Below are 15,022 nucleotides of genomic sequence, written 5' to 3' on the forward strand. Positions count from 1 at the left end.
GAAGTGGTAACATTATTTCTTGTTGACTTTTCTGGATTCAGGAAAATTTCCCTTTAAGACAGTAATCTCAGGATCCTGAATCTCTATTTTTTTTTCTGCAAGAAATCTGTAACTCAATTCTTTTTTTTTTACTGCAACCAATATGTTTGGAATTAATTTTATGAACCAGATACTGTTCAAGGGTACTGGCAAAGGAAAATAGAAGAAAATATCATACTAATACAACTTAGCAAAGTAAAATATTGTGAAATAAATTATTATTGTACATTACATATCTTTCTCACATGTAAGTGCTTTCGAGATAAACATATGTCAGGTCCCAATGCAGTGCCCTGCAACTTTTTTTCTTCCCCTTCTGATTGTTTTTCTTAATAGCAATGAATTCTGGAAGCCCAGTATATCTGGGCAGCAATATCATATTGAAGGGGACTACTTAATTAATATCTCAGTCTATGTATGTAAGAGTATCCCTACTTCATATTTCTATTCTGGCTGGAATGTGAGATTCCTTGTATGTCAAGTATTTAACACTGTTAAATAATGAAACCAGTGTCAAGATGATTCCATTCTACTGTTTGCATTTCATTTTTAAGAATGTTAGTTTTTGTTTGTTTGTTTTGCTTTTTGGGTCACACCTGGCGATGCACAGGGGTTACTCCTGGCTCAGGAATTATTCCTGGCAGTGCTCGGGAAGGGGGCCAGATGGGATGCTGGAAATCGAACCCGGGTTGGCTGCATGTAAGGCAAATGCCCTTCCCGCTATGCTATCGCTCCAGCCCCAGTTTCTTTTTTTTAACTACCATACAAGATTCCCATATGCTCCTAGGGGACCAGTAAAATCTACAGGTAGAAAAGACCAGCAAACTAAAGGTACATTAATCCATTTATGATCTACTTTAACATCACAAGAGCAATGTTTATCTCCATCCTTGACACATCTTTTTCTCTTATGTCACTTCCACATACAATAATGGTTTTGAAATAATAATAATCTATATTCCAATCAGGTCATTATTAATTTCTTTATAGAATTTCCAAGATTACTTTCTCCAAACTTTTTTCTCTACCAACTTAGAAAATATTTCATAAATGTTCCAACAAGTGATGCATTTTCATAACTTAACTTTATTAGTGTATCAATACAGATACAATGCAGATAGTTCCTAATCTTTAGGATTTTTATATTCAGTGTACCTACTCCTGATTTCAATATTTTCTCCGATGTCCATGGGAAACAACACTCCTATACTAATAATACTACTGTTTCTCTTCTGTGTCATTATTAAAATTATCTCATGACTAGACCTGAAGTTTGGCTTCTTTCTGTTATTTCTTCTTGGAATTGAGTAACTAGAAGGATGGGAAGAAAAGTCATTAGAATTGAACAGAATTGGGAGTGGAGGGATGAAAAATCAAATATGAGTGTAAATGGATAAATGTAAAGTAATAAATGTTGAACAAAGATATAAGAAGGAGGATTATTTTAGGTAAAAAAACATGAATTCCATTCTTATAAAATTATATATAGTAGCCAACAGAAATAACAAAAATGTCCATCTCCAGAGGATTTGTACATAATGGGATATTGCATTCTCTATTCATAAAAAAGAAGATGAAATCTTTGGGGCTGAGATATATCACAAAGGCCTTGGAAAACATATCTGGCATGCAAAACCCTGAGTTTGGTTCTTGGAACATAACTTATGGTCTCCTGGACACCACTGTTGTGGCCTTGATGCCCCTACAAATAAATATGGAATCCTTCCATTTTTTTCTTAAATGAAACAGGAAGAGACAACCATATGTTGTCATTCAATATATGTTTTTTGAGAGATCAAACAAAAGATGAATTGAAATTGAAATAAATATTTAGATTTAAAACCATTTAGTGGAACCAAAGGGATAGGTTAGTAAGGTGAATTCGTGTTTTGTCTGATATAGAACAGAGTGTTCCTTATTGGTAAACTTTAAGTCATTGCTTTACATTTGATTTTTTAATCACACACAACCAACATTGCATTGTATTATTATGCTATGTCATAACAATAAGAAGTGCAGGCAACTGCATAGATATAAAATTTAAAAGTTGCTTTTGGGGGCTGGAGCGATAGCACAACGGGGAGTGCGTTTGCCTTTTATGTGGCAGAGCTGGGTTCAATTCCCAGCATTCCATATGGTTCCCCAAGCACCGCCAGGAGTAATTCCTGAGTGCATGAGCTAGGAGTAGTCCCTGTGCGTCACCGGGTGTGACCCAAAAAACAAACAAACAAACAAAAACCCAAAAAAGTTGCTTTTGTTGAAAAATTAAATAAATATATTAGGTAAAGGATATAAGAGAGACATGAAAAATAATGAGAGAATTAGAGTATCACACAAGATGCTTAAAGAACGTTGATGAAGACAAATTTGTGTGGGAAATCATCGTATAGGGATAGGAGATGAAAGTAAAGTTCACACAATGGAATAATTTCCAGTACTAGGTGACCTTATAATTACTAACACCATCGATATTATTGTAGAACCTCAGTATAGCCAGAAAAATATCATATTTTCCCAAAAGCATAATGATATAAAATGGTTTGAATACTTTTCCTTTGTTTTCTCTACCTAGGACAGTATCCTAGAAAGACTATTGGGGGAGAGGAAGGAAGGAGGTACCTACACCTAATTGGATCTTGATAGTTGTCAGTCTCCCTCTGATAGGAAGCAGTGTCTACTAATAAAGTCCAAGGAACAGAGATGAAAGCATGTCCTATTTTTGTTATATTTGGTTCTCCAGAAACTCCAGGCCAAAGAAAATGAAATTCATTCAAAAGCAAAGGAAACAATTACTAAAATCAAAACCAAATCTTGAGTAAGAGCAAATATTTGTAAACAACATATCTGAATATGTTAAGATATAAAATACATAAAAACTGAAATATCTCAATAGCAAAATATAATAGGAGTAAAAAATAACATTAATAAACATTTCTGCAAAGAAGACAAACAGCTGGCTAACGAGTACACAAGATTATGCTCATCAGCTCTTATTATTTGGGTAATTCAAATTAAAAGAACAATAAATATTACCTCAATTACCAGGACAGGTATCATCAAGATGACAAGAGATAGCCAGTGATAGTAGCAAACTTTGAAGAACAGGGAAACCTTTACACCATTGCAGAATGTAAATTGGTACAGTTATTATTGAAACAGTATCATGGTTAGCACTGTAGTAGTACTGTCCTCCCATTGTTTATCGATTTGCTCGAGCAGGCACCAGTAACATCTCCATTGTGAGACTTGTTGTTACTGTTTTTGGCATATCGAATACGCCATGGGGAGCTTGCCAGGCTCTGCCATGCGGGCAAGATACTCTCGGTAGCTTGCCAGGCTCTCTGAGAGAAACTGAGGAGTTGAACCAGGGTCAACTGTGTGCAAGGCAAATGCCCTACCTGCTGTGCTATCGCTCCAGCCCAGTATCATGGTTACTGAAATTAATTGAGAATTATCTGGGGCTGGAGCCATAGCACAGAGGGTAGGGCATTTGCCTTGCAAACGGCTGACCCGGGTTCGATTCCTCAGCATCCCATATGGTCCCCCAAGCAACACCAGGAATAATTTCTGAGTGCAGAGCCAGGAGTAACCCCTGAGCATTGCTGGGTGTGACCTAAAAAGTAAGAGAGAGAGAGAGAGAGAGAGAGAGAGAGAGAGAGAGAGAGAGAGATGTCATGTGGTCCAGTAATTCAATTTCTTTATGTAGAATTATGCGTCACATAAATAAAATTCAGCAAATGAAATACTGCAAGTATTGGTAGTCCCCTTCATATAGATTAGGTGTATATCAAACTGTACTGTTCAGGTTTGTGTGAGTATATTCTATGACAAAGCATTTTTTTAGGAATGTATCTCTAGGGTTGGAGCAATAGCACATCAGGTAGGCACTTGCCTTACACAAGGCTGACCTGGGTTCAATTCCCAGCTGTACATATGGCCCCATGAGCCTTCGAGGAGTAGTCCCTGAGCATCCTGAACATGGAGCCAGGAGTAAGTCCTGAGCATTGCCAGATGTGATCCCATAACAGAGAGAGAGAGAGAGAGAGAGAGAGAGAGAGAGAGAGAGAGATGTATCGCATCACTAACTGTTAAGTGGTCTATGATTATATCTAAAAGAAATATAATTAGTTCTCAAAGAGATATTTCATAGTATAGAGAATAAGGTGCTTGCCTTTGCATGCTTCTGACCCCAGTTCAATCCTCAGCACTATATATGGATCTCCAAATACCTCTAAGGGTCACTCCTGAGCACAGAGCCAGGAATAATCCATAAGCACCACAGATGTTACCCAACCTCTCCCTTCCTAGGCCCCAAAACCATCTGTGCACTCATATTCATTGAATCATTATTCACAATGACCATTCTAAAAGCAAGATACAAGATACATAAGGAAAACTACTGAGAACCTCAATTGTATATAAAATATATATAAAATATTTAATTCTCAGAACCAAAGAACAGTATGGTGGCTGAGAGGGTTGGGGGTAATGGAGGAGCTATTGTTCAAAGGACAAACATTTCAGTCATAAAATGGATAAATTCATAATGTCTAATGTAAAAATAAATATTTTAGTTCATTATACTGAGTTAAATGCAGACAAGAGGAGAGATGATAAAGAAAATGACAAAGATAATAAAGTTTTTATTGATATAAAATACCTCATATTTTTAATTTGAAGAGTGAAAATGATGCACTGATAACAAGAGTAATGGTAACAACGGATCAAGAAATGTAAATATGTACAAATATTTCAATCAGGAAAAACTCAATATGCATATAGAGTACTAGCTACTGAATAATCTACAATTAGAAATAAAACTAGGAAAATTAACAATAGTAATGCAAATTACAAACAGAAGAAAAGAATTCAATCTTACTATCTTGTGTCAATTAAAATTAAAATGGGATACAATTAGTAATTGTAGGATATGTGAGGATGTATAAATAATAGCATCTAGTATTGGTTAGAATATGGGGAGATAGTTGCTACTTCAAACAGACTCCAGTTAGTTAAAGCAATAAGAGTGGACCCCAGAGGGTGAGAACTTCGAACTCCCGACCAGAAGCAGTTGTTGAATCTCTTGTTATAAAAACTGTAGCCTAGATAAGAAATACAGAAATCTTTCCTTGCCTCCACCTGCCTTTATGCAGTTTCAGACCAGGCGATGTTTTAAACACTGTTACTATAGTTTGGGGCGTTGGGGTCCATGGTTGATAATTTTCCCTCCCCCAACGACATAGAGAGTCCAGCCAGTAATGCAAAACACAAGTGGGGTTTATTCAAGCCAGATAGCTGGCGTCAAGCTCTCAGGCATGCAGGTCAGAGCAAGGCCCTGAGCAAGGGAGATGCTTCAAGTTTTATAGTCAGTGCTTACTTCATAACCCGTGCTTACAAATTCAAACAAAAGCATAAGTGATGCAAGTTTCATGATTCAAAAGGAAACATAATTTCAGACCATAAAACAGTTACAGATAGGTCATCTGGACATGTTCCAGGAAGTTCCTGCGACCCCCTCCCGTGTCAGGGTGGCTTCTGATGTTTGGGTTATGAAGCTATTTGTCAAGGCCAAAGTTTCAGCCTAGATGTCCTTCCCTTACAGAGGGTCAGGGAAGGGGGGAAAAGCGGGGTTTTAAGAAAACAAGAAACACTAGCTCATCACAATCTGTTAACACTCAAAGAAGAAAAACCAAGAAATATTAACATTCAGGATTTTTGTTTGTTTGTTTGTTTTGAGACCACGCTCAGAGATGCTGGGGATTATTCCTGGCTCTGCACTCAGGAGTTACTCCTGGTGGTCTTTGTAGGACCATATGGCATGCTGGGATCAAATAGGTCGGCTGCATGCAAGGCAAGTGCCCTACCTGCTGTACTAGCTCTCCAGTCCCTTATTCCCACCTTATGGAATTTTTAAAAAGATGTATTTATTGGGGTAAAGAAGAATAAGAAAAATGTAGAAGCACTCAAGGTATTCTTCTTTTTTAAAAATTTTTATTAGTGAAACACCATGAGGTACAGTTGTAGACTTATAAATTTTTATGCTTGGGTTTCAGTTATACAATGGTCGAACACTCATCCTTCCACCAGTGCCCATTCTCCACCACCACTGATCCCAGTATCCCTCCCACCCCCATCCCCCCATCCCACCCTGCCTCTGTGGCAGGGCATTCCCTTTGGTCCTCTCTCTCCTTTTGAGTGCTATGGTTTGCAAAGGAGACATTGAGTGGCAATCATGTTCGGTCTATTGTCTTCTCTCATCACACATCTCCCATCCTGGGAGGAACCTCCCAACACCCTTTATTTGGTGCTCCCTTCTCTATCGAGCTGCCTTTTCCCCTAGCATGTGCAGCTGGCCTCAAAGCCATGGAGTAATACTCCTGGTACTTATCTCAGCTATTCTTGAGTGTTAGTCTCCTATTTTGTTACTTTATGTTCCCCAAATGAATGCAACCTTTCTATGTCTGTCCCTCTCTTTCTGACTCATTTCACTTAGCATGATACTTTCCATATTGTACCACTTGTATATAAAATTCATAACTTCATCTTTTCTAACAGCTGCATAGTACTCCATTGTGTAGATGTACCAAAGTTTCTTTAACCAGTCATCTGTTCTCGGGCACTCAGGCTTTTTCCAGATTCTAGCTATTGTAAACAGTGCTGCACTGAACAAACAAGTGCAGATGTCACTTTGACTATACTTTTTTTTGCCTCTCTGGGATATATTCCCAGGGGTATTCTACTTTCTATCATCTCCTTTATTTATATTTGTCCAAGGCTGTCACTCCCAGATCATGCTGGATGGATGGTTGGTCTGGGAAAAATCATCAGATTTTGGTTCTGGAGGAAACCATCTTCCTAAGCAGTAAGTGAAACACCGCACAGAAGTCTAGCTTGTAGTTAGCACCCTCCTTTTAATGCCTTTTTCCATATTGGTGATAAAGGATGGCCTTGTTTCTCAGATGGTAGCTCACCCAAGAGTGACAGGTCAGAAGCCAAGCTTATTAGAAACCTAGATGTACAGCCCACCCCTCCCTACCCCACCACACTCTGCCCCCAAATTTAGAGTATATTAACCAGGGAAGATGTTGCTAAAGAAGAACATTGTAGTCTTTGCTTTTGTCTATTACCTTAAAAGTTCTGGAGCTTCCTTGTTTCCTTCTTTCCCAAATCTAAGAAAAAGGAAAATAGAAATAACGCATCTGATGTGCCCCAAGTCCCTGCCCCTGTTATTTCTCATTTTTTTCCTTCCTACTTCCCCCACTCCCTCCATTTCGTTTCTTCCCTCTAGGGCCCATCAGGTTGGGTAGAGGAGTTGCATCTCTATATGTCTGTAGCACTGCAGCACTGTCCTCCCTTGTTCATCGATTTGCTCAAGCAGGTACCAGTAATGTCTCCATTGTGAGACTTGTTACTGTTTTTGGCATATCGAATATGCCACGGGGAGCTTGTTAGGCTCTGCTGTGCGGGCAGAATACTCTCAGTAGCTTGCTGGGCTCTGGAGAGGAACTGAGGAATCGAACCCAGGTTGGCCTCGTGCAAGGCAAACACCCTACCCTCTGTGCTGTCGCTCCAGCCACATCTGAATTTCTAAACTGCAGAATCCACAACACTGAACCAGAAGATCCAAATTGCAACTAAACTTAACACTGTGTGGGACATGGAGGCAGCCGGTGGGTGGAGTGGATACTAGTGGAGGGAAATTGACATAGGTTGGATTAGTATTGGAACATTGTATGCATGAAACTCAACTGTGAGTAACTTTGTAAATCACAGTATCCTAACAAAAATTTTAAGGAAATAAAATTTGAAAAAAAGAAAATAAACACAAAACAGGAATTGAGAGAGCTTGTTTCCCCTTTGTGTAACTACAGACTGGTAAAAACTGTGAAATGTATTTAAGGCTCCGAACAATAAGTCTTTTGCTCCATCACGTTTCATGATGACATCTTCCCTTAAGGAAGCTAATCAGGTAAGCAAACAAGAATGTGCATATGAAGGCATTTCTTGAGGTGTTGCCAACAATAGAAAAATCACTTAAATCCAATGTATAATTTCCTGGATGGCTGGGGAGATCCCCCGTGGCCCTCCCTCTCAAGGTCTTGGGCCGCTCCCCCTCCCAGGGCGGCCCCTGCCATAGGGCGGATGAAAGAAGAAACAGGGCCAAGCTGGTTGATGATCAGTTGCCGTTTATTCCATTCTCCCCACATGCCTGTTTCAATCTCACTACGCTCCCCATTCTAGTCTCACACTGACCCTCATTCCCATCTTCTCTTGTCTCTCCCACTCATCTCTGTGCTCCCTCTCAGAGCGGTGTCTCTTTGTGCTCCTGCTCCTGAATTCTTCCCCTACATCCTTCTCCCTCTGTCCCCCTTGCTAGTCTCTCTCTGCGCTCCATCTTGCTGTCCTGGTCTCTCTCCCCTTTCTCTCTCTCTCCAACAACTCTCTGTATTGGGGGTAGTCACCACACCTGATCAGGCAGCAAAATCAACATAAGAAAGCCCTTCCTTTGCTCTTGGGCAAAATACCACTTAGGGGTGTTTCTGCTCTCCTTAATCCAATAACTTGATTAACATCTTAATTAACATCTTAATATTAGTTATTTTGTATGGACACAGTAAGAGATACATTGAGCTTGTAGGGTGACTCTCCTGGGGACATCTTGCCAAAGACTCAGACTACAGTGCTCAGGACAGATTAATCATTCCTAACCCTAGCAGGGTCCAAATCTAGTTAATGCTTTTTGGATCATGACAGCATTTGCGCATGACCAAGCTCTTAACTTATAGTTAAGCATGATGGCACTTTCGGCAGGCCTATTTCGATGCCAGGAGTACATAGATCACAGCTTACCCTGGGTCCATCTAGTCCCTCTTTGGGACCCTGCAGTTGGGGTGCTACGAAGTAAGGGCAACTGAGGCTTAGGTTGAGAGAACAGATGCCCCGGAGGTAATATTATCTGGAGTTAATTAACTCCTATGTTACAAAAGCATAGTATTAATTGTCTTTTTGTGTCCATACACAAAGGACATTGCTCTGAATTAGCTATGCAAAGGACTTTAGGAGAAAAGAAAAACAATATTTACAAGTCAACAGAGAACAAAGAACGAGGTTACAAATAAACACAGAGGAATGGGACCACTATGATAGAAATAACTCAATAAACCTAAGCTCGCTGGCAAGGCAGAAAGGACAAACCAAAGTTATCCTACAATTCAGTATCAAAATGTTAAATAATACGAAGTGTGTGAAATGAATACTGTTTAGTAACACAATATTAATGTAGCTGAGTATTTACTCAATAGAATTACTCAATCATTAAGCAAAAATGCATTAAAATTTAATTCCTTTAGAAAAATATATTTATAATTAACCAAAGTCAAGAATTTACACCAAATGAAAATAGTAGTTACTTTGGGATAATATAAATACAGTAAGTCCATATTTTGTAGGTTCTTGAAAACTGTCATTCTAAACCAAAGAATATATGATGAAACCAACTTTACCATAGACTGATGTAAATAAAAGTTTAGTTCCTATGGCATATTTCTGAACGTGAAAACATACCAAATTTCTAACAAAGAACCAAGTACTTCTAATATTCAGCAATAGTTTTCATTCATTAATTTTACTAGCTAGTTTTTCTTTAGTTAGTTCAAGGTCTTGAAGAGCCAGACCCTCTTCGAGTAGCTCATGGCACAAGGTGGAACCAACTCTACAGGCTGCTTCTCTATTGAGGGTTCACACACACACACACACACACACACACACACACACACGTACACACACACACCCCAAATCAGTGTCTCTTAGCCTGAGACAATGGAGAAAATACCAGAACCTCACATGCACTTCTCCAAGATGCAGGAGATAGCAGGAGTAGCTTAAGAAAATTCATGAGGGCATGAGAAAAATGTGTGAGCTCACACAGATTGTGACCCCTTCCAGGGGTTACTTTTTCTTCTCATCAACATTATCATGAAAAAACATTAAATGAAAAATATTTAAGGGCCTGCTATTTACCACTTATTTTTGACTCATTTAACTTCTTTTTATTTTTATTATGAATGCATCTCATAAATATTAACATAAGTATTAGTAAGAACTAACAAACATTCAATGGTACCTCATTATATACAGAACATATTCAAGTTCTTCAATATAGAGATCATTTGAAATCCCTCCTCCCTCCCCCTTCTGATCTCTTGCTAAACTTACTTCACTAATAATACTCGGTTCAGCCCTTTCTCTCTCTCTCTCTGGCCAGGCCATTTTTGGCCTTTGCTTTCCTACAGCTATTGCTATGTGGAAACAATTGCACTGATTTTGGGTCATGCCTTTTGCTAAATAAAGACTTTTGACGAAGTGTCATGAATCCTCACAGCTGCCCTTTGTGTTCTATCTTACTACTGTTATCAATTTACAGATTAGAAAATAAAGCTTAGAGAAAGACAGAGTTTTCCAAGAACATACCTCATATTGATAGAGCTGAGTCATGAACTCTGGCTGACTGTGGTAAAAACACTCACCTCTCTACCATTCCACTCCAATGTCAATGTTTTTTCTTGACCCAATAGTGTTCCTGGACAACTATGTGATATTCATTAGGTCTCAGCTCAAAAGTTACAACGTAAAGTAGGTGTCCTTGAATTCTTCATCACTAGCAACCTCAACTGACTTTCCTCCTCCACATCCCATAACTCTCATTCTTAGTGCATGAACACCGCCTTCACATAGTGCACTGAAATTTATCCCTGAACCCCTCAAGATCATGAGTTCCAGATTCATGTTAGTAACTTAGTTCAATCAATAATCAGCAAATCTCAGGTCAGGTCTGTGCTCCCTGACAGTCAAAGTCCAGGTCAATGTTTCTCTGTGATCCATCTGTAATAGATTGCTTCCTCTTCCAAACTGCCACAGTCCAGTGATCAGTCTTCTCTTCAGCTACTCCATCCATTGCCTTAGACAACAATGCTTACTTCTGGTTAGAGATTGGGTATTACAATTGACTTCTCCACGTATGCTTCTTCCATCACTCATATTCACGAACATGTCAGTATTCCTGAGAGTTTTGTGTTGAGCAAAGGAGAGAGAGGCTGCCAGGCAACCAAAGGTGGTGATGGAGAAATCTACAACATGAAATCAACTGTGCATGGTAGAATGCCCTGTGATAAGATCGTTCACAGGGTAAAGGAAAGGAGGATAAAGACAAACTCAGTATTTGAGATCTACAACTATAATCAACCAAGATTGAAGAAGAAATTTCCCACAAAATTTTTCTGAAAACTAGGGTTGTGTTCAAAAGGACTATGAGTCACATTGAAGCAATGTGACTTGCACACACAAATAGCCACAGGAAAGGTGTGGCCTCACCCAGGGCTCTTGAAGGTTTAACCTGTGGTCTCTTGTCCAGATGTTTTTAAAGAACCAGACTCCTTAAAAACAATCAGATTTCAAGACCCTGAGCAAATGTGTTAGGAGAACTTGAGAGAACGACCCTTGGATTGAACTGGTTATGTTGCGATCGCTTATTGTTTTGGAGCCACTTCCAGCAGTGCTCACAGATCACTCCTGGAAGAGCTCAGAGGACCACGTGGCAAGGGTTGTATCCAGGTCAGAGGCTTACAAGCAAGTGTCCTGCCTTCCTCATACTGTATTATCACTCCAGTCCCAAACTGAAATGCCTGAGTGGTGGCACTGTGGTCCTGTGCTCAGCGAAGTTGAAGGATTTGGGCCTACAAATTTCTACTACTTATGGCAGTATAGCCTCAGTTATTGCCAATTCTGGTGAGGATTGGGAGACAGTGGGTTACAAACAGCCATCTTTACTTTGTCACATGAAATCATTCTGAACTTAAACTATGCTTTGCTCAACCTTATATACTGCCCAAGATAATGCTTTTCAGTATTTGGAGAAATTCCACTTCCATGTTCTTTTCAAAACTTATCCTCAGGTCAACCTCTGGAAAACTAGAAAGATTTTTTTCAGTGCTCCATGCATGTCCTTGTTCCTCAGGCTGTAGATGAAAGGGTTCATCATGGGTGTCACCACAGCGTACATCACTGTCGCAACAGAGTCTTTCATGGAATAGCTGTGGAGGGGCTGCAGATAGACCATACCAAGTGTCCCATAGAACAGAGAGACCACAGCCAAATGGGAACCACAAGTGGAGAAGGCTTTATATTTCCCAGTAGCTGAGGGTATTCGAAGGATGGCTCTCACAATCCGGATGTAGGACATGGTCATGAACCCTAAAGGGATGAAGAAGATGAAGCAGCCTGTGGCAATCAGCACTGTGTGATTGAGCTCAGTGTTGGAACAGGCTAGCCTCAAAAGCACATACATCTCACAGAAGATGTAATGAATCTTCTGAGACCCACAGAAAGTCACTCTGGTCATGAGAAGGGTGTGGATGAGGCCATAGATAATGGATAGCACCCAACACACAGTGAGAAGCAATATACAGAGTCTAGGGCTCATGGCTGTGGTATAGTGGAGAGGGCGACATATGGCTACAAAGCGGTCATATGCCATCACAGCCAGAATAAGGTTGTCCAGGGCCACCAAGGAGACCAGGAAATAGAGCTGTGTCAGGCACCCTGCATAAGATATGGTTTTGTTCTGAGACTGAAGGTTTGCCAGCATCTTGGGAATTGTATTGGTGACAAAAAAGAGGTCAGTGAAGGAGAGGTTGACCAGGAAGAAGTACATGGGCGTGTGCAGGTGGGAGTCAGAGCAAATGGCCAGAATGATGAGCGCATTTCCCACCACTGTGACCAAGTACATGACCAGAAACATCCAGAAAAGGGCCTGCTGCTCTTCAGGTTTCTCTGAGATCCCCAGGAGTAGAAACTCTGAGATATCACTCTGGTTGACTCTGTCCATTTCCCTGGTTATCTGCAATACTAACACCAACATATAATTGTTTACCAAGTGTTCTTAAACAGGACATTACTATAGACAAATCAATCATTTTAGTATTAAAATATATTTGAATAATTTTTTCAAATTTTCCATTGACAGATGGGAAAGGCAAATAGATACTGCTCAACTATTAATTTTAAAAAATGGGGGTGCTGGAGATATAGTACAAGGATTAAGATGCCTTGTTTGCTTGCAGTCAACCCCAGTCAGTTCCTAGTACCACATATGGTCCCCTGAGCTTGGAGCCAGGAGTAAGTCCTAAGTCCTGACAGTGTGGTCTTAAAACAAACAAAACAAAACTTTTATACTTAAATACCAAATTGTTTAAAAAGGAGATGGGGGTTATAGGAGAAGGGGAAGTAAATCTAGTAAAAGAGGCCAAATGTATGATGGATAGAATGGGCTTTTAGTGGTAAACTTAATGTAATATTTACAGCTAATGATTTATAAATATGTGTAGGATAACACTCTTTCGTCCTTCCTCAAGTAGCTTAGGTTTGTCAGGTCACACCCATCTAAGGACACTGAACTTGTATTGTAAGCAATGTCCTTTCTGTGTGGACACAGGAAGACAGTTAATATTATGCTTTGTAACTTGGGAGTTGATTGACTCCGAATAATATTTACTCCTGGACATCTGATTTCTTGACTCAGTTGTCCTTAGTTCCTAGCACCACAAAAGCAGGGTCCCGAAGAGGGACTGAATGGACCCAGGGCAAGCAGTGAGCTACCCTGGCATCAAAATGGGCCAGGCCAAAGAACCATGATACTCAACTATAAGTTGAGGGCATGATCATGGACAAATGCTGTCATGATCCAAAAGTAAGTAATGACAAGACTAGGACCCTGCTGGAGCTATGAAGATTAACCTGGCCTGAGGACTGCAGAATGTATAGTGAGATGTTCTCAGGAAGAACCAAACTGTAAGTTTATATCTCTTACTGTGCTCATACAGAATGACATTGCTAGAAATATTAGAAGTAGAATTATTACAACTATTTAAGTAGATTACTAATTGAGGGAAGAACACACCTTTGTTGGGATCCCACCCTTGAGCGGATCTCCTAATAATCTGGAGTAATCTCTGTAGATGAGATTTTATCCTTGAGTTAATCTCCTGGAGGAGTGGTCTTACCTCTCTTTGTTGATTCGTCAATATTCAACCCACCTTTATGTCACCGCCTTATGTGACTGCTATATAAACTAAACGGTAGGCTCGGAGGAGAGAGCTCGGGCTCCAGAGAAGAGAGTCAGAGCGAGAGGGACTCAAGCTTGAGAGAAAGAACAGCCATCCTGATCCAGGCCACACACAGGATTCAAGAGCACTGAACGCAGGCGGTGAGAAAGAGCCATCCAGTGAGCTCGTGAACACACAACCTTCGGTGTGATAAGATTTTACAAATATGCACACCTGAAACATGTTATAATGCTTTAGTATAACTTTTATAAAAATATCTACTGTATCACTGTAGCACTGCACTGCACTGTCCTCCTGTTGTTCATCAATTTGCTCCAGTGGACACCAGTAACATCTCCATTGTGAGACTTGTTACTGTTTTTGGCATATTGAATAAGCCATGGGGAGCTTGCCAGGCTCTGCCATGCAGGTGGGATACTCTCGGTAGCTTGCCGGGCTCTCTGAGAGGGGCAGAGGAATTGAACCCTGGTCGGCTACATGCAAGGCAAACACCCTACCCGCTGTGCAATCGCTTCAGCCCCAATACATCTACTAGTATTATAAACATTATACAAACATTAAATATAAGTATGCATGGAAAATATATTAATATATAACCATATTAATTATATGTTTAAAATTATCAGGTGATTATACAGTATAAAACAGTACCATTTACTTTATAAAGTTAATTTAAGGATTAACGTGTTAATAAGAATTTGACAGGATTCCAATTCTCTATTGCACCATTTAATAATGAATAGCTTAACAATTTCTAGATAGAATAAAACATTGCAAAGATGTATACTCTTCTCAATTAATCAAAAATTTGTTTGACCTATTTGAAGTCAAATTCATAACAGGATTATTTTGGGAACAAAGAC

General features: G+C 39.7%; 1 protein-coding gene across 2 annotated transcripts; it reads right to left on the reverse strand.

The window, feature by feature from the left end:
- Window positions 1-11,986: 11,986 nt before the first annotated feature.
- On the reverse strand, window positions 11,987-14,564 carry LOC130035919 (olfactory receptor 1D2-like). 2 transcript variants are annotated; one of them, XM_056127844.1, is made up of 2 exons: window positions 14,548-14,564; window positions 11,987-12,914 (listed from the first exon to the last, which is right to left on the reverse strand). In XM_056127844.1, exons 1-2 carry the CDS (start codon window positions 14,562-14,564, stop codon window positions 11,987-11,989), a joined length of 945 nt encoding a protein of 314 aa, XP_055983819.1. The 2 variants fall into 2 exon arrangements, with proteins under 2 accessions (XP_055983819.1, XP_055983820.1); XM_056127845.1 differs by lacking the exon at window positions 14,548-14,564 and having other exon boundaries at window positions 11,987-12,961.
- Between the last annotated feature and the right edge of the window lie 458 nt (window positions 14,565-15,022).

Source organism: Sorex fumeus, unplaced genomic scaffold (assembly GCF_029834395.1).
Source record: "Sorex fumeus unplaced genomic scaffold, SorFum_2.1 ptg000063l, whole genome shotgun sequence".
Classification (NCBI taxonomy): domain Eukaryota; kingdom Metazoa; phylum Chordata; class Mammalia; order Eulipotyphla; family Soricidae; genus Sorex; species Sorex fumeus.

Coding starts and splice junctions, on each gene's coding strand:
- LOC130035919 (XM_056127845.1), bottom strand. CDS start 12,955: ATGTTGGTGTTAGTATTGCAGATAACCAGGGAAATGGACAGAGTCAAC.